Source organism: Gallus gallus, chromosome 18 (genome assembly GCF_016699485.2).
Source record: "Gallus gallus isolate bGalGal1 chromosome 18, bGalGal1.mat.broiler.GRCg7b, whole genome shotgun sequence".
Taxonomy (NCBI): domain Eukaryota; kingdom Metazoa; phylum Chordata; class Aves; order Galliformes; family Phasianidae; genus Gallus; species Gallus gallus.
In genome coordinates, this window is record NC_052549.1 from 3,852,057 (window position 1) to 3,874,804 (window position 22,748).

Sequence of the window (22,748 nt, forward strand, 5' to 3'; positions counted from 1 at the left end):
ATACTTTTAGAGCTTGTGAGGTTATTTCTAGAATGTCTCTGAAGCAGCTCACTTTTTAGGAGAAGGTCATGAAGCCAACATCCATTCAGATGGGCTGACACTCTACAGACTGCAGGCAGGTTATGTCCTTGCCCATCTCACTCTGTGACTGAGATACACAGATACTACTGAAGTTGGTGCTATAAGACCTGATGGCAAAAACGCCCCAGTGCAGAGGTAAATAAAAATCAGTATGCGGGGAGTTGCAGCAGCACTGTACCCTGAAGACATGAGAGTGGCCAAGGGGGCAAGAAAATGATGAGAATAAACTTGCATAATAACATAGTGGAAGCCCTCAACAGAGCTTGCCTTTGTGTAAAGTTTAAATGTGCCTGTTGACTATACGCACCTCTCAGTACCCCTATGTCATTGTGCTATATTATTGTTGTAATATTATGAAGATAAGGAATCAGGTTAGAAGGACAAAGACGTTTATAATGAAGAGCTGAAACCGAGTATTTGTCAGCAGTGCTGGATATGCTGTTATTACCTGAGAGACCTCAGACACCATCAGACAGACATAACAAAACACAGATATCTGTACCGAGGTGTAGAAAGTGTAAAAGCTGGGAGAGGAAAGGACGGGGAGGGCCTCATCCAGCAGGCCGCGCTGCTCTGAGGAGCGCTCCCAAACCAGGTCTGCTGGACCCTCCTTTCTGCTGCCACTGGGTTCTGCAGCTGATCTCCAGAAAGAGCTTTACAACCTCTCTTTCAGCCATTGTCATACTTGCTGGATTTAATTACTGTTATGAGTCTCCGTGGAGGCAGTTGGAATCTACAAAATCCCATTCTTAGTACTTGCAAGGTTGTGCCGGGATTTGAAATGGCCACGCTTTTCAGTAGTAGTTTTGTCATGGAAAGTAGTCTTCTACCAAAACAAAACAAGCTGATAAATGTCTGTGGTTTAAAATATTCAGGTATCCTGTCTGCAGCAGCTTTCAAACTTCTGGGTCTGACCGCTAAAGGAAATGGTTTCTAAATGGGCTGAGAAGAGCAGAGTATTGAACTTTCATTCATCTGCGTTGCTATTGTGCAGGCCACAAAATGCCGCGGGTTGGCCTTTGCTGTATTTATAGACTGAATTCGCCTTGCTTTCTGTGCAGCCCACATCTGAAGTAACAGCTAGAAGCAAACCTTCCCAGCTGCTTTTCTTTATTCACCTCTCTCCGTTTCCCCTTCCAGTGTGTTTTTCAAACGAAAAAGTATGGCAGGATACGTACGCAGATAAATATTGAGACTGCATCAAATGAAAAATGCTCTAAACTTTGATAGCTATTTCTGCCCCTCTGATTCTATTCTCTCACATATATCACACAGTGTTGATGTTAGGAGTTAAGTCCCAAGCTGATGTGGAAGACATGACCACAGCCAAAAGGTAAAGCTCCTCTGCAAAAAGGGACAAACAAAATCCATGTGTTGGAGAGGTTACAAGTGTCTGTATTCACAAACTGTTTAGGGCAAGTAGGTTTGCCCAGCTCTGTGTTTCAGCTCATGCTGCTAACATACAAAAACCCCAGTGAGTGTGGGGCTGTTTCTTGTGCAGACAAACAAATGTGTGGATGCAGCACATGCAGCTTAGCTGGAGTCCCCTACTGGAACTGCTTCTGTGTTGTGTGGAGCTGTTGGAAGTTGACATAAGGCAGAGCTCTCTGCTGAGACCTTCAGTGATTTGCTTAACCAGAGGTCATTAACAAGTTTGTAAACATCCCAGGCTTCTGAATTTGTTGTTTACAAATATAGATTAATCAGCATCCCTCTGAAGAAGTGTTCTGGGGCCTTACAGCTTTTTGTTTTGCATTTCATGGTTGAGAATTATTTTTAGGAATGATACAGGCAAAACCTGCATGTTTATAAGCAGCTCTAAGAGGGTAATTCTGAAGATGAGATATGTTTATTAAGTGGGTCGTCTGCAGGCATTGACCCTGATGGCTGCACTTCAAGCACTGTTTGCTTATTTATTTCCTCTGGTGGTTCCTCCTTAGCACAGCATTACTCTGTTGCCATGTAAAACCATTTCTGAAAAGCAGTCATACTATTTGATTGTTGTTGGGTTGGCTTTTAAAATGGCTTCACAAAGGGCTGTAGCTGAAATCCAGTGCTCTGGGTGTGTGTGTGTGCATGTTTCAGAGCTTTTACCCAGGAGCATAAAATCATGGCTTTAGCTCATCAAAGTTGTGTAGCAGCCTGCAGTACCACTTCACCTAAGGGTCTGCACTGTGTATTTTCTCTTGCTTTGAGGTAAAAGCAAAATGCTTAGAAATCACTTATTGTACCCTGTTTTGGCATGGCTTCCAAGTGCTTGAAATGAAAGGGATTTTCTACTATTCTGCCTCAGTAATTAAACTAGTTCAATTGTGTAAAGTTTTCAGTAAATTTACTGTTAGACCAGTTATTGTAAAGCACTGCCTTGTTCTGTCACCTCAGTCTTGTGGGCTGGGAATGAAAGGTTTGTTTTTAACTCTTCTGCTCAATTTAGCATCTGGGCTCTTCTTTTATTTTCATTTTTAACCCTTCTTCAGAGCAGGTTGATTTTTTTTTTTTTTTTTTTTCAGCAAGCCACACAGAACCGTTTCATACCCCATGTCCAAATTTGGGTAACCTTGGGTTTATGAAATCATTAGAGGACACTAAAGGTCATGATCAAGATCTGCATTTCTAAGTAGAATTCTCTGTTGATGTGGGTGCTGAGTTTTGCACTTGGACCAGTGGCAGCCTGGGATCCAAACTGAATTGCAAAACCAGGACCCAGTCCTTCACAGTAGTACTCCATGCTGTCAAGTATTCTTAATATAGAGAGGTAAAAAAAAAAAACCACCCATACTCAACATCTTTCTTGCTCAGGCCCTTATCGCTCAGCTCAGCCATTGGTCACCTAGGTGAAGTGGAGCTCTTGCTTTAAAAATGTGCTGCCATGAGACCTTTTTTGCCCTTCTCCAAGTTGTTTATTAGCTGTTATCATTGTTCTTTTTAATTGTTTGTAAACATCAGTGCTCAGGTAATTTTATGATTGTGCTGGGTATTTTTCTGTTGCAGTTCTGGATCAGATAATGTTGTCTTTGTGTACTTTGGCGTTGCCAGTGAAAACTGAGAAAAGCTGCAGGTAGAAGATAATGGCATAGGAGAGACGGTAGGGAATCTTTGAGCCTGGGCACAGCATGCTGGTTTCAGCCAACGTTTGAAATAGGCAGTGTTTCCTGTATAAGTTTAAGGAGCTGTTTGGAGGGGACAGGTCAGGTTGTTTTGTAGTTGGGCAGACTGTTGGTTGGGATGGCCTTGTTCCTTGAATGGAAGGCTTCCAGGAAACACCCGTATGCTATGTGAGCATTTCTATGAGCACTTCAGTGGATGGGTCCAAGGTGAGCTGGAAGCTGAATGCGGTCAGGCTTCTGTGTAAGCCAGACAACTTTATTTCTGAACTCAGATTTACAGAAGGTCCCAGAGCAATTCTACTGAAGCCAATAGTTCTAGCCAAAGTCCAGCATTCCTCCTCCAGTTCCAGTTCTGTCTGGGCTCTAGTTTTGTAACCTCCTGTCCAAAACACCTGCAGGGTGTTGTGCAACTCCAATATCGCTACTCTGGACCATCCAAAAAAACATGACATTTTCTGTACTGTTGTAAGGTTGAATTCATTTCTGTGATGTTCCTGAAGTAGAACTCAGTGAGGCCAACACAGAAGTGTCAAAAACACTGATGTTGGCATGTTTTCTTTTAATGACATCACACCTGTGTTAGGATCTGTATTGCTGCCTTGAAAAATGACTCATGGAGCAAACCTACCGGGTTCCTGCTCAGTTAACGTAATGACAGCTTAAAAGGAAACACCTTTACCTAAGCAAAGTATTTCAGTTGCTTGATGAAAGGTTTGTTTCATCAGCCAAGTTAATCATTGTTCAAAATCTACAAAGTCACTGCTGTATCAAACTCAATCCCTTGGTTTGTTCTCTGCAAATGCCTACATTGGAAAACAGAATACCCAGAGTTGCAGATATTTATCTTCAGAGCTCTCAGTGTAGTCCTTGCATTCCACTTCAGTGCATTAGAAGGAGTTGTCTAACATCCACCCACAACCCCAAAGATACTAACTTGAATGCTAATTTCTCAACATATGCTTAATTTTTGAAGAAATACGTTTCTAAGCCTTGCTTTATATATGTTTAACTCTGCAAATGGGACTTCTGTGGTCTAAAGAACCCAATTAGCAAAACCTGTTACAACCTGAAGTAACTTCTGTCTGGTTTTTGTGGGGTCCCCCCCCATAGGATTTGACAGGAGGAGCATTTGAAACCAACTTGAGCATGCTGAACTTGAAAGAAGGGAGGGATTATTATCACTTCAACTAAAGACAAAGGTAAGGCAGCAACATCAAAGCTGTGTGTTATGTCTGTATCAGCACATGCAGGAAGACCAGTGTTAGAAATTATTAGTAATTTGTGTTTTATTAATCTTTATTCCTAGTAGCCCCTTCTAAGGGAGGTGCTAAAAACACCACTATACTGGTATTTTCTCATTTTACTATTGCACAGCATTCACCTACCAAGCTCATTTTGTTTGTTAAATTGTATTTCTAATTGAAATAATCATCAAATATGGGCTGTAAGACTACAGGAGCACTGTTACCATAGGGAAGCCTTAAAAATGCATCAAGCAAAGCCTATAACCATGGAAGTGTAAAGAGAGGTTTCTGTCAAACACTGGCTGGGGCCCTCAACCTGTCCCTGCTGTCAGCTTCATTTCCTGCTGCTAAGAGCAACAGCTGGCACTTCAGAGGTAAAGGTCTGCATACAGCCAGTACTGAGGTTAAGTACAGCATCCTCTGATTCAGGACTGTTAGAAGTAAGCGTATGTGTAACATCTTTTGGCAGGCAAGTGATTATTATTGCATGCAGATGTATTTTTCACTGGACCTTCTCTCATTTTCTTAGTAATAAGCAGGTTCTGCCAGCACAACTTGTGTTTTTCATGCAGCAGGGACCTGACAGTTTAACTTTGTAAGAGCAAAATGAAAATTTATAGTATATTATATAAGAATATTAATGACACAGCCTAACAAGATGGATGAATGGTCCATGTGTAATACCTGCAAACAGCTACTCTGCTGTACAGAGCCCCATGGCCAGCTTAGAATTTGAACTGAGTACTGATTTGTTAGAGAATACCATGCACCGATCTACAGTGAATTTCATATGCCAGCCCAGGATGCCAGTATAGTCAAGAAGTTTTGAATAATGTAATATGTCATTTACAGTTTCTCCTTTAAAAAAATCTTGCAGTGACACGAGAGTGTAGTGTTAGAAATGAACTCCTGCACTAGAAGACAGCAGGTACTTCACAGAGAAACACGTTTGGTTTTAGAGCTCCTCCTGAATTTTTCATTTCTTTCACATTTTCAGAGGTGTGTGTATAAATATACTGTCCATGATTGCTGCTCTATTTGAAAAGGTGGGGCTGGGATTACATCAGTTTTTTGATGCTTCTACTTAATGACATTGTGTTACCTGTGCATTTGTCCTACACTCACAGTAATGTTACTGATGATAAATGTTGCAACTATTTCCTTTTATAGTCAATACGGAATAGTCTGAATCCCTACCAGTTTCTTGAAGATTCCCCTCTGTATTCTTCGAGGAAAAAGATGAAACTTCAGTTCCTAAAGCTAGTTTGCTACAGCATTTGCTTGAATAACACTTTGGTGTTAGCTGAAGTGCAACTTAGATTTTTTTGTTTGAATATGATGTAAGAATGGCTTACTTACCTGCACATATAATGGAACTCTCCTAAAGATGAAGTACCAGTAAGTATAGCCATTCTTACCTGCAGCAAAACAGTTTATATAAGAATAATGCAGTAAGTCAGGTTTAATATTTAATGTGTAAACAGCAAGCACAGGTTGAACGATTCCATTCAGAATTGGAGAAGTGTAAATCATTGACATGGGGAAAAAAAAACAACTGAAACCCAACAGGTCAGTTGTGACAGAGCTATGAAGCTATGAAGACAAACTGCCATCTTGTGGCTACAGAAAATGAATTAAGAAAAAGACAACATAATGAAGTGGTGTTGCCCTCACAGGGTAGGCATATCTGCATGATGCTGTAGGACAACTTCTGCCTCTCATTTTGTTCACCAGTGTACTTCGCAGCAATGCTGAGAATCCAATGTGTTGAGATGCCACAGCAGCACCTGAACCAACAGCTTCAATGTACAAAGCAGAAGCCAGCACTGCAACTTCACTTTGCTGAACTCTGCAAGAGAGAAAGAGAAAAGAGGTGGAGTAGCACATATCATAATTTGACCAACAGCACAGTTGTGTATGTAATTAAGTGAGCTAAATAGAAGAAAATGTAGACATGTAAAGTTGAATTTTTTACTTAAAATTTTATTTATTTCAATAAAATTAATTCATCTTTTCATACCATTATGCTTGGCATTCTCTGCTGCTGTTTGTTCTCAGGATATGTGAGCTCCTGTGTGGGTACCAGCAGGCTGCAGGTAGGACATAAGGACAGCTGTGACAGGTCTGTCAAGTTCAGTGAGTGTCACTTTTAGAGCAAACTGTGACAGTTCTCGGGATAGGTTATGTGCAATACTGTAAGGGATCTGTGCTTTTAAAGAACTGAGGTTTTCTTGAAGGAAAATGACCATTTGCTTGCCAGATTGATGCACTGCTAAAGAAACTTTGAAATCTTTCGCCTAGGAAGGCAATTTGACAGCAGTGTCTTCTCAGAAATTCCCTCTTTTACCATTGCTGGGTAACTTCAGAAAGGAGAAGGGACTCTGCCATGCTGAATTTCGTCACCTACAACTGGAACAGTTCCTGCTGTTATCCAGTAATTTAGTGCTTGAGGTGAAGGGGGTAAGACCCAATTATTTTCCTTCCATGTTTGTTACTTGTCTTGCTTACTTGAGCCTCACCTTTTACAGAGCAGAACAGAACCACCTCTCCAAGATACTAAAGCAGAAAATTCTGTCCTGCTAGAAGTACTGAGTGAATGGGCAGTTCCAAACTGTCTGCATTAAAGTGGAAAAAAATCTACACCCAATCTATTGTTGTCTTGTGAATGTGTTAACTTCCAGAATATATTCTGTTAGAGTTCTGTGACTTGCACCAACAGCACACATTATCATTATGCTGTTACCCTTTTTTCTTCCCCAGAAGAAGCAGTCAAAGAGTTTTTGAAACATCTGTGCTGTATTATTTCATTCTTGCATTCTGTCTGAGTAAGATGTCACACTGCAACTCTGGAATGCTTTCAAGAAATGAAATTGGAAGGGCTTAAGAGAATAGTTTTCAGCAATTCCATACACTCTGTAGTTAGCTGTGAGGACATTCCTACATTATGAACCTGTGAAGAACTACATCTGTTGCACAGAACGTACCAAATGTCCTCAGTTACTGCAACAACTGATCATTACAATGCTGCTTTCAAAACACTCGGGAGCACTGTGTGCCTTACCTTGGTTACCAGCTGTGGTTTGGGCACCTTCATAAGGTCACAGAGGCGGTTGCGTTTCTCTCGTAGCTCTGCTACTTCAGCTTCCCTGCACGAAGAAGCAAGTTTCTCTCACCTTAAAAATAACAACCCAATGCTGGCCCTGTAAGCTGTCTGTTTTCTATGTTATCACTAAGCATATGGCTATTGTTTCAAGTATATTTCAAACTAGATGTTCTTGTTACATCGCATTTTAAGAAAAATGAAAGCTTTTTGCACCATTTTAAGCCAGATAAACCATAAATACCCAAAGAGCTCCCCCAGAAATGGCAGTTACTGATTCAGCTCCTAAGATTACCCTTTTAGATTTTTTATTTCAGAAAGTAATTTTTTTTCATAAAAGCTTCTTCATTAGAAGTTCATTAATTCCTTCATTTATAGCTGCTCTTTATTTAGAAAACACCGCATCAAGAATGTAACTGTCACTGTTGAGTTGGAGAGTGGACTACAGAGCTGGAGAACGTGCTGCCGTGCGGGGAGGCGTTCTCCTCAACTGAAAATCCAGACCTAATGCTCGCAAAGCTGCTTAACAGTTACAGCAATAACAAAACGTTTACACAATGATTTCCTCAGCAGCGGTGACAAAAAGGCCCCAAATGCCAAAAATCCAAACACGTGACATTCTCTTACAGATACAGATTTTTTACAACATAACTGAAATGCTGCTCGTTCAGCAGATACAGTTTGTTTTCCTTAAGTGTAAATGAGTTATTAGAAAAATTAACTCTTAGCAAGTAAACGGATTCCAAAAACAATAGAGAAAAAGCCAAAGTACAATTAATTAAAAATTACCTGAGTAACACATATAAAAATATATTTGGACACTTGGGACAGCTGAGGATTACAGAATCATCAGGGTTGGAAAAGACCTTCGAGATCACCATATCCATCCATCAGGGTGACCCACCACGACCCACCAGTAAATCATGGCATGTGTCACATTTAATGCTGGGAACTTTCCTGTAGCTAAACCTTATTATTTATTGTGTAATTGTTTAAACTTGGAATTGTACAACTGTATGACTAACCCTGCAATTGTAACAAAGAAAATGTTACAAGAATGCATATTCCAGTAACTACTGCCTTCCCTACATATTTAGTTCTCATTTGGCTTCCTGATGTTACTGCTTATTTTACTGCTGCAATTACTGTGTGTTAGCACTGGGAATGGCTCTCTATGACACTCAGCAACGACTTCATCTATCTTCCTTTGTAAACAGTCCAAACTAACATGATAAAACAATTAAGCTTACTTAAAACAGGTTCTTCATCTTTAATCTCAGCGCAATGGATATGTTGCAGGGAGGCGGTCACAGCTCAGAAATGGCAAGGTGAAAACGGAGTATTTTTTCTGTAATATTTGTATGAAGTGCACTGCTTTGTTTTGGGGAGCAGCTCCACACTACTGCTTTTTTCCCCCTGTAGCATTTGGTGTGTTCCGCTTCTAATTTTGCAGCTGTAAGCAGCAGCAATCTAACCCTTATCAATTGTTTCTGTTAACCAATTGTTTCTGTAGCAGCAGAAGTTTAAACTGCTGAGAAAGCCTGCTCTTAATTTGGATTTCCTAAACAAGCACTGAAGCAGCCTAGGCAGAACATTAAACATCAGTGTGTAGTTGAGCAAGTAAAGCAGAACTGCTGATAAGCACTTCTTCCAAATCTGTGACTGCTGTACTGAAATCTCAGGAAGATGTGAAGCAGCCACCCTTGCAATAGCAGACATTGATTTCTTTTCCCAAATACACGATTATTTAAGCTCAAATGCAGAAATAAGCTGGAAATTAAATACAAGCTCAATAACATAAGCGTGTGAACTACAGCATTAAGGTGTGCTTGTTCTTTAAACGTGCCTGACTTTGTTTCATTTTCAAGAAATATCAAAGAAGAAAAAAGCAGTTAATATAACATGTATGACATCCATTCTCAATGTTCTTAAAAACACCTTCTCCTATGTTACTCTTTGAGGCAGTGTGGGGCAACTCGAGCTCAGATGAAATTTGAGCAATGACATTTCAGTTAATCACTGTTTACAGATTTCACCAATCCTTTCTCTTCCCAAATCCTGTCAGAATTAAATACTAACACTGAGGTTATTGGTCAATTGCAGCTTCCTTACCTCCAGTCTTTAAAGGCGTGGATGTCTTCCTTTCAACTTCAGTGGTACAAAAAGTATTTCAGCTGTTATTACTATCTGAGAACAAATTCACTTACCAGTTACTGTCGCTGAGGATGGCCATGACCTCATCTACGATGGCAGGATCAATTATTTCACTGTAGGTTATCAACATTTCATAAACTTGACTGGCCGTTGTTTTCCGTATCTACATGGAAGAGGCAGAGGAAGTTTTAATAAAGTATCCAGAGAGCAGCAGGGAAGAGCCCAGCGAGCATTTCCATTTATATTGGTGCTGGCTGAAGAAGAAGGGATGAGGGTCAGAAAAGTACCTTTTGGAAAACATTTGCTTTTCAGATCTGTCCCTCACAAGAAATAAATTCAAATGTTAAGGACAGCCTAATGGGAGCATTTCTTTTCTTAAAATGAACAAAGTCTGCTCCAATGCTGGTTGCTGTAGGACTACAAAGAAGTCAGTCATGTTCCTCACCCCAGAGACTGTCAGCCAGTGAAACTCTAAAAAGCTGTCTGAGACAGACGATGATGCAAGTAACATTAGCTGTTAGAGTCCAGCATCCAGCAGCAGTTACCCAAGTCTTCTTTCCCAGAGCACAGTTTAGTGCATAAGGAAAAAGCAAGCGAGGCTGTTCCTGAGATACGGTGCATGGAAAGACACGAAATGGAAGACTGCAAAACTGTAACAGGAACAAATTCTGATTGTTTTTTTTTAAAGAAAGCCTGATGGTAACTAAAGGGAGGCAAAGAAATTATAGGCTTATTTATTTCCTGAGCAGTGGTGCCAATTTAAATTGCTCTGTAAAAAGATAATATATTTATGATGTAAAACATGAAATGATTCCTCTTCAGTTCTTGCATTGCCCCTCCTGCAAAGTTCTCTTCCTGTAGCAAGGGAACACAGCATGGAAACGTTCGGACCAAAACTCCAAAGCATCCAACTTTGCTGAGCACCATATTATTTTGCCCTGAACACAAACGGAATCAGTGCTAGAATGAACAGTGTAGGTTTGTATTGGCCAGAAAGCAGGGCACGCAGGGCTTTCTCCAACCACTTTAATACCTCATTGGTCTCCACGTTTTTATGTGCCCTTGCAATTCCACCTGACAGCCCTTGCTTCTCCTGCACTACCTGAGTGCTGATGCTGCCCCTCCTCACAGGCACGCCTGCCAGCATTCCCAGATGAAGCCCTGAACACCAACACCACTGGAAGCTCATTGTTGGGTTCAGCTGCCACAGCAGCCATCAGTCTGGGCTGCCACATCTGGTACAGTGAACACAGTCTTTCTCCCAAAGACTTTACAGAGTCAAAAAACAACCAACCAATTCTAATGCCTGTGATACTGTATACAGCCCTCTCCTGCACATCCTCAGAAGCAGCAGCTCATTTTTTGAGCCCTGTTTCAGTTACTTAACCTGCTTCAGGTGGCAGCACAGCAGAGAGCAGACCCTTGAGAAATAAAACCAGTATTACATCACTGTCTCTTTGAAGTGCATTAAAGCAGCATTCTTCATTTTTTTTTAAACTTCATATATATTAAAGTAATGTAATTGATACCACACAATGTCTACAAGACTTACCACAGGAAATGGATGGCAAAGGAGGAGAAGCAGCTGAAACAAAACTTTCTCTCTCATATCTCCCTGAAATTGAATCAGGCCACAAAACCTGAAAAACATAAGAAAATAGAGATCTTGAGTGATATTTGTTCATGCTATAACTGTAAAAGTACATTTGGAGCATCAGGATGAAGGTGGATATTATTATTATTATTTGGAGGATCAGGATGAAGAAACAACAGGGGGAGAGAATGAAGCATTGCTGTCCCCAGGAAATCTCAGCTGATATTCTGAGTGCTGTGGGAAAGCAAACACTGAGAGGGAGTGTACTGAAATTCTTAAGGGTTACTGAGATGCCACACATTTATGCCAAATACAAACGTGGTTTTACAGCTACTGAAGGCAGCCCCAAAGTGTTTGCACAAAAACACATCTGAATCAAACTCTCTCATGTAAAATGTGATCATGTAGGTAGGAGTGAAAGACAAAGACGTGGATTCCTGTTCATTTTAGGCATTCTTGCAGCCTTAAAATATTGTTAATAAAGAAATGAAATTGAAGTCAATTCTACCACTGAACATTCATTCAGCTTTGCAGCGCTTTGTCTTTTTGCGCCCTCATCCAGTTTTGGTTCCATCTCTTTGCTATCTGAACTGGGTGTATTTTATTCCTTATAACCAGGTCATAATTTTGCTGCTGTTTTCAGCCATTTCTGGTGTCCCTGGGAGATCTACTCTATTATAGGTACCTTCCATTGGCAGCACCTGAATTGAGGTCTACAAGCCATAAGGAAATGACTGACATCATCTTCAAAAACATCACCAACATTCTAAGAGCAGCTGATACGTTTCAGATCCTTCACATGCGTTCGACCCACCACTCAGCTTTCTATGCCACGTATCTGTATGCATTTGTCATTCACATCCTTACAACATCTGGTGCACACTGCAGTTACATTTTCATCACCAGGAGCAGACAAAAGATGTGCTTTGTTTATCTGACTGTGACTCACACTCCTATGCTGGAGCGAAGTTTCCGGACGTCTTTGGATCTTTTGATCTCTTCTTTACAAAGGTGAAGTAATTTCACTGGAAACGGATGGCTGGAAAGGAGAAAGAGAAAAGGATGAGAAATGGATTGCCACAGAATTTCAAATACATTTAATGATTCTAAAGATGACAAATTAACATTCAAAAGAGAAGAAAGACACTGCCCAGAGCTGTTTGCAGCTCCTTGCACCGCGGCACACCCTGCCCGAGGTGGGCTTTTGCTCAACACAGCCTAATTTGGCCACCACCACATTACCAGGCAACTTCTTTTCCTTTTCTTTTTTTCAATGGAAGTGAAGGAACCAGTATGAATTACATTACCTGCATGCTGAGGAGTGAATTGCATTTCTCATACTCGATTCAGTATGTGCATAAGAACCAGCTGTCCAGGGCTTGTGTTCACAGCAATGCACCGCACCATCCAAAACACTGAGCCAGGAATTGAAACATTCTGTAACAGCTGAAATGCTCCACGTAACACAGTGGTGCCCTGGTGGTCCCCTCAGGTCTTAACCAAACTTTCCACAAAAAGAGATAAACATTGTTCTCAAATACTCTACCAGTCTTTAAGCCCAGATTCCTTCGGTGATTCCAGACAACATAATTAAACACAGGGCTTCCAGCCCTGCTTGGCCTACCAGCCATGAAGCCACCTTTAAACAGAGGGAGCAAATTCTTTTTATTTTTCTACACAGTCTGGGAAATGCAATTCTCACAGCTCTTTCCCAGACACTCACACAAACACAAGTATTGTTAGTGTTATTTCAAGGACCTATTCGAGAAAAGCAAAGAGGGAATATTACTTTTATTTCAGTACAAATTATTTAATCTTTTACTCACTGCACTCAAAGCTGAAGTGCAATAGATGCAAAAAAAACCACACCAACCTATTTCATCTTTGGCCACTGAGCACAGTGACTTCCAGACGGCACAGCCTGCAAACCTCACTGCACTGTGTTTGTAAAGCAGCGGTTCTAACATTTATTTTCTGCTACCGTGATTCAAAACTGCGGATATAAACTATTCAAAAGTGCTGTATAATGCAATCTGTTGAATAACAGAACATTTAAAACAAGGAACTAAGATGGTAAGATGGTTAGAGGAGTGACGTTAAGAGAATGAGCCTTGCTATGTGTGCTTTTCCAGACAGGAACAATGTATTTGTTACTTAAAATATATCTTAGCAAAACGCTGGCATGCAGTGGCAAGTATGGAAATTTCAGGTTAAAAACCTGAACAACAAAGCATGGATCCATGAACTAAAGAACACTGCCTGAATACCGTCCTGAAAAGCAGACAGAAAGGTGACACATTTATGAAGTTGGCACCGAGGCAACACAAGAAGTTTGTAGAGCCGACAGCGGCTCTCAGGACCACGTGGCCTCAGCAAGGCTGAGCTGAAATACTCCCATTGGATGCTGAAAGGGTGAATTCCTTGCCATCCATTGCCCATGGCCACATCAGCACTGTGCCCACATTTTGAGGACTAAGAGAAGTGCTGAAAGTAATTGCATATGAGATGCCTTACAAGAAGGGCATCACTCTGAATGAGTCTGTGTGTGTCTACAGGCATCGGTCTGTCTGTGTGGATGAGGGAGGGAGCATCTGCTTTCTTAAGATAGGCTTTTTTCTTACCTTGGTGGAACTGCCCTTCCTCCCACTCCCCCACGATTACACAAAGACATTGTGTGGACAGCTAACTACAATACCTGCAATACGTGCCTGGCTTTCAGCACAGAACAGCTGTGACAGTGAATTAGGTGAGATTTTAAACAATGTGCACATCGCAGAGGAGTAGAGCAACAGAGACCAATGGAACAAGAGCATCTGGAATAAATTTAGTACACGTAACCTTATGTGCAGCATTTTGTGTTTAAAACAGAGGCACTGTCATTTGCCGATTACACATTTGTAATGACTACACCTAAGCTATGTATGATCTCAGATGACTCCAATAGCTTGGCTCCTTTAAAGGAAATTGAGAAAATTCCTTCTTCTGTGTGGTCACAGTGCCAGCAGAAACAGAGTCCACAGCTGGGGAAAGGCATCAGTGTGTGCACCCTGCCATGATGTCAGCTGAGCACACGCAGCACTGCAGGAAGGCCTGAGACATCAGCTGGGCTGCCCATGAAACCAGAGGACAGCTACTGCCACGTTCCTTTGCACTATGGTTTATTGGGCACTAAGAGTGGAGCCACTTCTGGTAAAACCCACAGAAGCATGTAATACATGGAAATCATCAGTGTGCAGTCAGAGGGAACATCCTCTCCCTGCTCCTCATCCTACCACCAGCAGGGAGCTGTTCTGTTCACATTCCATTCTGTTCACAGAATGGAATGTGAATGGAAGGGACCTCAAGAATCATGAAGCTCCAACCCCCCTGCTGCATGCAGGGCCACCAAGCTCCACATTTAATACCAGACCAGGGCCCCATCCAACCTGGCCTTGAATGCCTCCAGCGACAGGGCATCCACAACCACTCTCCCCATTTTGGCACAATTTATGAGCACAACACTGACTACTGTGTGCTGAAAGCAACCCTGAACATTGCTGCCAAGTGCAGGAGAGGAACCTCTGCTGCTGGACATGCAGGATAAGAGAGAAGCAACAGCCTGAGAAACAGCAGGCAGAACAACTCAGTGCAGCTTCAAGCCAAGCCAAGCACAACAACAAAGGTGCTCCTGATGGCCTTCTGATTACCTCAGTGGCACTGAAGCTGGCTCATTTTGAACCCCACCAGCCAGGGTCTTACTGTAACTTCACCTCCCTGCAAGGTCCTGGCACAGAAAGGAGCCCAGTGCTACAACCATGGATCCCACAGATCACTGTAACCACAGGCACTCACAATGCAGTAAGAGGAGAAACCCAGCGGCCCGCCTACCCTGTTGCACACAGACTGTCACAATGCAGTGAGGTCCATCTAAGAGCTATGGCAGAAAGGTAAAGCTGTGCATTCTGAACTTCATAAGCTGTGGTGGGAGGAGGCAGGAAAACCCTTCCGCCAGGTGGGGCTGACCCCGTGTGGCACTTTGCTTCAGCTGTGCACTGAGTTCCCAAAGAGCAGCAAAGGGATCCAGCCAACAGCAGTCAATCCTGGTTAAATTCAGCCCATGTACAGCGTTACCTGCTTTGGGTTGCTAATGTTTTGTTGTTATTATTATTTAAAATGTCCACTGTACTGCACAATGTCCACTTAAAACCTCAAAATGCACCTGTAAGTACTACTGCTCATAATGTGGCAGTTAACTATTAAGCAGCTGGTGTAAGCATAATGCTGGCGCAGGCCACCATACAGCCTAAGTCCCCTTTGTACTCCACTCAGAACAACTGGGAGAAATTGCAGAAGAGGGAAGAAACGGGGACCAGGATGACATTATATAAAAGCATCCATAGCCAAATGCACCAGTGGCCTTTCATGCCACGAAGCAGTGCCTGAAATGTCAGGCTCGTTTTGCTTTGTTTCTGCACTTTCACGGCATGGTTCTTGGGAAAAGTGGGTAATTGGTCCCACTCAAGAATCCGGACCCAGAAGTCACATTTGTTCATGTTCTATGCAAAAAGAAGTAGGTGTCAGCCAGCAGCACAGGCCTCAGAGCCAGGATCCGCGTTTCTCCATCCCTTAACTGCAGCCAAATGGCATACGCCTAACTAAGAAAACGCAGACATTGTACTAAATACAATTCTGGGCCCGGTTAAATGGCGAACTACACTGCACAGAGGCCCCTTTAGAGCACAGCAAAGCCCAGCACTGCAGGCCCGCCTGGCTCTCAGTGAAGTGCACACAGTTCATGATTACCACCTCCGACCACAGTGCAACCTATTACCAAGAAATGGTCCCATGCAGGAACTAAATTCTCTAACTCTAAATCTCTATCTCCAGATTTCCTTAGGGGCGGCCTTTCATATGGTAATGAGTTCCTGCAACTCATGCCCTCCGTTCCAACATTCAGTCCCTTTCCATCAGAATGATCCACCGGGCTGTAATAAATATATTTTTTTTAATGTTTCTTTTTGGGTTTCACCATCAAACTGGAATCAAATTCATTTGGATCAACTTCAAAACCTCTCCCGCCCCCACTAATCCTCCTGCACTCAGTTTCAAACCTTTTAGCTAAGCGTGAGAACGGCCCCACGGGGCTGAGGCTGAGTCTCCCTGACACAGCAGTGAGTAGCGGTAATCCCACCACGCGTTCCTGGTCGTGACCCACGTGGGAGGCAGTCCGTACCCGGGGTTTACACCACAACCCACTGTCCCACCCAGCACAGAACCCCAGGACCTGCATGCCCCACATCACGGCGTGATTACCAAACCCAGCTGCAACGCTCATTCTGTCTCTGAATATCTGATGGATTGTAAACTCTTATTCAAAAAGGTACTGCCAGAATTCAGACAGATCATCTAAATACACTCTTGAAAAGAAGTGTAGGTTCAATTAAAACTTTTTAAATGATAAAATAAATTCAAACGTATCTGCTGTGAGCAAGTCTCAAACCAGCAGCTCCAAATCCACTCTACATAAGGGCAGCATACACCTTGTATAGTTCTGCACACAGATCTGCAGATGTGCCAAGATGCTCAGGAGACTTTGTGGAATACATTTTAATATTACTGAAATTAAAATCATTCTCTTCTGAAACATCTGCACAAAAACCAGGATGTCACACTGGAGTACCTTACTCACATTTATCCATTCCTGATCTAAATACTCTCCAGAAGCAGAACACAGCGTGGAAAACGTGGGACACCACTTTCTTATTTTTCATATTAGAATCATGGTTAACTTCTTTGGAGTTACATTAAGAAAAGCAGTAAGGTTTTGGAAGCAGTAGGCAGCAGGCATCATGCATCAGCATTCTATTTTGCAGCATCACAACAGGATTCTGTCACTGCTAAAGGCTCCCAGCACAGTGAAGAATGTACTACAAAACACTGCTATTTAGGATGCTGGAAAGGGGCTCTGATGCTGGCCTGAGCCTGCCAGGTGAAACAAGCAAAGTGAATTTGATTAACGTATGGGTCTTTAAACAATGAACCAATAGCCAACTTCTACACTGGTATGAGAGTCAAAGATTTTAATAAGACCCTTTTGAGGCTACCCGGTCCAAAATTTATCACAGCTGCCATTTAAGCATTACACCCATATATCTACAAAGACGTAAGACTGCTATGCACTCACACCCACAGCAACACTCAGCAGCATCAGCATAAGATTTAAGAGAGCCATTGCACAGTGAAAAACAAACAAAGAAGGTTTGCAGCAACTTACTTCCCCTGCGTAGTAAATATATCAAAACAGCCGTTTGCCAGCATTTGGTCCAGCATTGTCAGGAGGGGCACAGACACCCTGATGAAAGAAAAGAAGTTACCAATGTAAATAAACTTCTTGGCATACATATATATGCTATTTTTAATTAGAAGCAAAGAAAGAAACTTCCTATCTACCTACATCTTTAAATTAGAACTCTAATTTGCACAGAGGAGGGTTGCTTGGTAACTTCTGTGTGTTGGCTAAATCATCCTCCTTGGCTGAGAGGGGGACATGCTGCTGCAGCCAAAAGGGAGAAGAACTAATTAACAAAATGCCTGGTTTAAACTGGCAGGGTCCTGAAAACACGGCTAAAAGGAGTAAAAAGAAAGCATATATTTTCTAGTATCTAACCACATTCCATCAAATGTATCAGAAGTCACAAAGCCCTCTTATCAAGTAAGCCAACACACAAAGTGCCAGGTGGAAAACTCTATAGTCATGGATTCTATTGCAACAGCTGCAAAAAGAACAAAATTACTATAAATATAGCCCACAATTCTGCTGACAGCCGTGCCCTTTGTTTTTTTCTGCCTAAGGAATATCTCCCATTATACATGTTGGTACGTCAGGCTGAGAGAAATAAACTGCCAGGAAGAATCACCTGTAAAGGAGAACCTTCACATCATGATTATACTTCATGTGTATGTGAAAAGACCACTACCACATAAAACACAGGCTGCACTGCACAGCATGCAGCAATAAATAACCCCCAGTACTGCATTATAGAAAAAACATTATGCTGAAACGCTGTGCCTCAGATGAAAGTACAGCAAATGCAAAGTGTTCTACCAACACGTCTTTGTTACAAGCTTTAGCAAAGGTGCACCGTACCAAATGAAGATATTAAAGCAGGTTTATGTGGTTCAGGCACAGTGGAAAAAGCTGTTCTCTGCACCCAACTTCAAATGGTTGTGTTCAAGATACACAGACAAGCAAAGTTACCGGTCGTTCCGCAGGTTGTCCTCAAAGACCTTCAGCAGTGTCTCACAGAAGCCCTCCATGGCGCTGGAGTCGTTCTGAATGTTCTTCATGTAGTCAAAAAGGCTCTGTGCAGAGTACCTGAGCTGCAGCACAAGAAAGCTCAGCACAGGGGCTCAGGGAACGACCCGCTGTGCTGTGCACCTGTGCTGCTCTTCTGACGGCAGCTGAGTGCATACATTCTGTACCAACATTTGACAGGAAGATCATATTTTGCTTTCATTAATCCTTGTTCAAAGTGGGTTTTCTAACCCTTTCTAAGTTTTGCCATTGTAGCAAAAAAGACCACATTAAAGATCCCTTTCTTTCTTTCTTTCAAAATAAAACATCCCTATGGCACTATCATTATCCTGCTGTACTTTAAATAATGCTAGAGTTATGGCTCTGGAAGTTCGAGTACACAAAAATTCGAGGGGTAACATTGAACACACTGATGTGACTGCAAAATGCAGTGAGCTCTCACAGCACGGTGTTTTCCAGCAGGACACACAAACCAGCAGTAAACTCAGTTAAAAATTAAAGCCACCTCAGAAATAAGGACACCTGGTTCAACTTCGGATGGGAATCAGCTGGTTCAGAGCAGCAGCAGCAGGAGGTTTCAGTGCTGTGTTTAAGGCTCAGCTGTGCACAGCCCCTTTGGACTATTTGCAATTAAACTTCAGGGCAATTCAGGGTCCTCACCTGGGATGCTGCACAGGACACTACTTCAGCTATTGGTTCTAAACAAAAGAAAGGGGCACACCTACACGTGGACCTTTTGGAGGCTGTGCAGAACTGAGACACAGCAGGGTAACCAGAAAAACTGCAGAAGGAAGATAAAGCCATACCAACGTAAAGGTATGGACAGACCACCATTGCTCAGCAGATTTAAAACCAGGGCATCTTTCAAGTAGACAGTGCAGACCAATGGAACCTTAACACAACAAGGTAACACTTTATCAACAAGTTACATCCCTATTTCCTCCTTAGATTAATGCTTCTTTTTTAATGCAGACAGCCTCCAAAGAGCACCTGAGCCACCACCCCAAAGCTCATGGGGACTTACAGAGAACATCTCCAGAATTTCTCCTCATCGGCACAACACAGCATTCACACTATGGCAAACACACACCTCTCCTTGGGGCAGCTGCACGAAGAGTGGGAAAGGAAATCAGGAGGTTAATGGGTTGGAGCTCAGACAGCATTGGGTAGGAACTCCAGAGGAGCGCTGACAATAACACTGTTCTTAGGAAACACAGCAGAACAGGGTTTGCCAAGGCCCAACTCTGCCATCGCTTCAGCCAACAGGAGGTAAGGAAGCACAGGCAAATGGATGGTAAAGCAATGGTGTGATGTGGATTTTAATGCTGGAACCAGGGGAAAAGTACGAATGAGGCCCTTAAGATGTGCAGCTACAGCAAGGGGAGAAGCACGTACAGCTCGGGATAAATAAGGTGTCTAAATAAACTGTCACTAAAACATTTCCCAGTCAGCTTGCTGTAAAACTGAAGTACAATACTTCCGAAAATAGTCTTCAGGCAATGACTGGGAGGATTTGTTCAAAGGAAATGGGCTCAGACATTTGATTTACAGCTGAACATTGGAACCTCAGTTACCTGTCAGCTCCACAGATGCCAGATGCCCAGAAGGGCTGTGATTCCTTGCATTCCTATCTTGGCCAGACCTGATAAAGCCGTCTGTGGGGCACGATGAGAAAGGACTATACTGCACTGAAGGTGTTCTGGAGACCCACGTGCCCAAATGCCCATGTCTTGCAGCTAAGCTGAGTCTCCTTAGAGGCCCTGGTATCTCAACAGGCGTCCAGTACCATGATGGAAATACACAGCAACTCCAGAACATAAGGAAGGAAAAAAACATCTGCACAGACGTCAAAAGTATGGCTTTAGGGAGAGGGGAAAAGAGCAGAACTGGAAAGCATTCAGTCTTCTGCACCTAACAGCACAGACAGAAGGCAAGTGAGAAACTATGGGAGGAGCTTCCACAAAAGCAGGGTTTTTATCTACAGATGACTGCTAAGTGCTTCAGCCTTCAAAGCAGCACTGAAACAGAGAAAGACCTGCAGAGAAAGTGCAAACATTCCTATAACACGTGTGGAAGGTGCGATGTCAGCACTCCGACTCTGGTTTGGGATCTCTAATCCTGACAAATGTACAGCACTGAAGTGACAGCAGTCTGCTTTCCCAGTAAGAAAAAAGCACTGCACATCATTCAAGTTTGAGCACAAGCAAAACTGTGTCTCCTTCGTTGTACTCAGAACACTCCTTGTAATTCATCACGTCTTCGGAGGGCAGTAACTACGACAGAAGTCAGGGATATTTTCAGAAAAGCGGGAATATAACAATTCACACCACTTCTTTCCTTGTAACAAAGGATGCCAGAAATGACCCTTACATGTATTTTGCTGGAGAGCTCTCATTTACGAAAGTGGCATTTCAGGCTGTTCGTTCCAATGCCATAGGCACCCATTCACCATAACCAGCTGGTTTAGAACTGGATGCTGTTCTCACTTTTCGCATCATCTACGAATGTCCACATGTGTCCCAACTAACAAATCTGTTCCAAGACTAATGATGTTTTCTCCAAACCACACCCCAAACCAGAAAGGTTCTGCAGTCTCTATGGGGGGAGGAGAATCACCGGACAAAATTTTGCATGTAATGTGGTTCAACAATGATGAAATTATACCCCAACCCTCAAAACTACAGCGGTTGTGACCTGCAGAAAGAACAGTGCTGTTCAGTCCATATCTTTGTGTCCTGGGAGGATATTGATGCAGCTGTAAGAAACACGCATCACTGCAGGCCACAGATACAATTGGAGGATGCTTTTACACAGACAATGCACACAGCAGTGCTGCCGAATGCCAAAGGAAACAACACCTTCTGTTTTTCCTCCTCACCTGAAATGCTCCAGCTGGAATGCTTTCAGCAACCACTGCCACCACAGCAGCTCTGGGACACTCCATGCAGCACATCTCAGCAAACGTAAAGAACTGCTCTCACTAAATATACTGCTGGGCAACTTGTAACTACAGAAGGAAGGCTGGTGAGCACTGAACGGCAGCACAGCCACCTTCCACTAACACCTCGAGGAGATGCAAAGACAAACCGAGATTCAAAAGCCTGTGGTCATGCAGCATATGAGAAAGCTGAACTTTCTAACTTTTATATCCATGCGTGCATTTGTGTACACAGTTTTCTTAAGTGAGAGAGGGAAGAAAGAAGTGATTGCAGAACACACACAGTACTGCAGAACACATACCTGAATAATCCTTTCCTCTTACCTAACATTTTTAAATTTGCTTCTTTCATACGGATTTAATAGGAGCAGCTCTTAAAATTGTCAATTTATGTTTTAAATGAGTCCCTGGATATTCAACGAAGATCACTATGGGCTTTGATGGAATCATTTCAAGCACAAGTCATTATAAGAGCCATCGATTCTAATTTATACATCACATTTTAAGTATTAAACGTAAAACACCACACACTGCTTAATCCCAAGTGTAAATAGCATGCATTTCCAGCCTCTCCTGCACTTCTATTTGGCTCAAAAAAGAATGAGGTCACTTTGTTTCCAGAGCCAAACCCACTGAGAATATCTGAACCAGAACAAGGCCTCAGCGCTAACGACAAGCACAGGGTCACAGAAAGTTAACGTTTCAAAACTGCAGTTTTGAAAGAAGCACAGAAGGTTCCCCCAAAACACCCTGGTGGATGGCAGCATGCAGGCAGCTACCAGCAGCCGAGTGTTTGCACTTCACAAAACCAAGCACAAACAGAACTTAAAGAAGAAAGATAGAATGTTGAATAAGGATTTTCATCTGACCTTGGTAGCAGTCAGACTGTCTGCTCCCCCACCACTTTCCTCCCCTTCTATGCTTACAAGAATAACTTCGGTTTTGGTGGAGCCTCCAGTAATTAGCTGTTTGACTGCAAGCTGAATTTCAAGTGCACGTCTGCTATTATAAAAATCTGCTAAGAGTTACATTGTCTGTCCACTAATTACTGTCACCAACCAATAAACATATGTTTTCAAACCTTCAAAAATAGCTGTTCCTATCTCATTAGTTGACATTTTAGAAACACTGAAATTGTCAGAATTGCCTTAAATACACGATGCTGCAGACATCAGATCCTCAGCTGCATGAAACCCCCGGGGACATGGAAATCTTTGGATCACCAATTCAAAACCT

The 22,748-nt window shown here is 42.5% G+C and overlaps 2 protein-coding genes across 46 annotated transcripts in view; one reads left to right on the top strand and one right to left on the bottom strand.

The window, feature by feature from the left end:
- Positions 1-6,457, top strand: part of B3GNTL1 (UDP-GlcNAc:betaGal beta-1,3-N-acetylglucosaminyltransferase like 1) — a 111,485-nt gene extending 105,028 nt beyond the window's left edge. For 13 of the 44 annotated variants that reach the window (XM_040649630.2, XM_040649620.2, XM_040649622.2 and 10 more), the window contains 2 exons: positions 4,299-4,387; positions 5,603-6,457. In XM_040649630.2, the coding sequence (XP_040505564.1) occupies positions 4,299-4,379 (81 nt within the window). In that variant the 3' untranslated portion in view covers positions 4,380-4,387; positions 5,603-6,457. Of the gene's footprint in view, positions 1-59; positions 4,388-5,602 lie in introns of those variants that run through there. The other 31 variants (XM_040649619.2, XM_004946084.5, XM_046902101.1 and 28 more) reach the window with 19 other exon arrangements.
- TBCD (tubulin folding cofactor D) overlaps positions 5,889-22,748 on the bottom strand; it is a 109,225-nt gene continuing 92,365 nt past the window's right edge. The window contains exons 33-40 of one of the 2 annotated variants that reach the window (XM_015295136.4): positions 18,518-18,639; positions 17,534-17,611; positions 12,230-12,319; positions 11,239-11,326; positions 9,740-9,849; positions 7,494-7,578; positions 6,453-6,522; positions 5,889-6,281 (exon numbers count right to left, since the gene is read on the bottom strand). In XM_015295136.4, coding sequence (XP_015150622.2) covers positions 6,487-6,522; positions 7,494-7,578; positions 9,740-9,849; positions 11,239-11,326; positions 12,230-12,319; positions 17,534-17,611; positions 18,518-18,639 — 609 coding nt within the window. In that variant the 3' untranslated portion in view covers positions 5,889-6,281; positions 6,453-6,486. The remainder of the gene's footprint in view (positions 6,282-6,452; positions 6,523-7,493; positions 7,579-9,739; positions 9,850-11,238; positions 11,327-12,229; positions 12,320-17,533; positions 17,612-18,517; positions 18,640-22,748) is intronic. The other variant, NM_001389246.2, reaches the window with a different exon arrangement.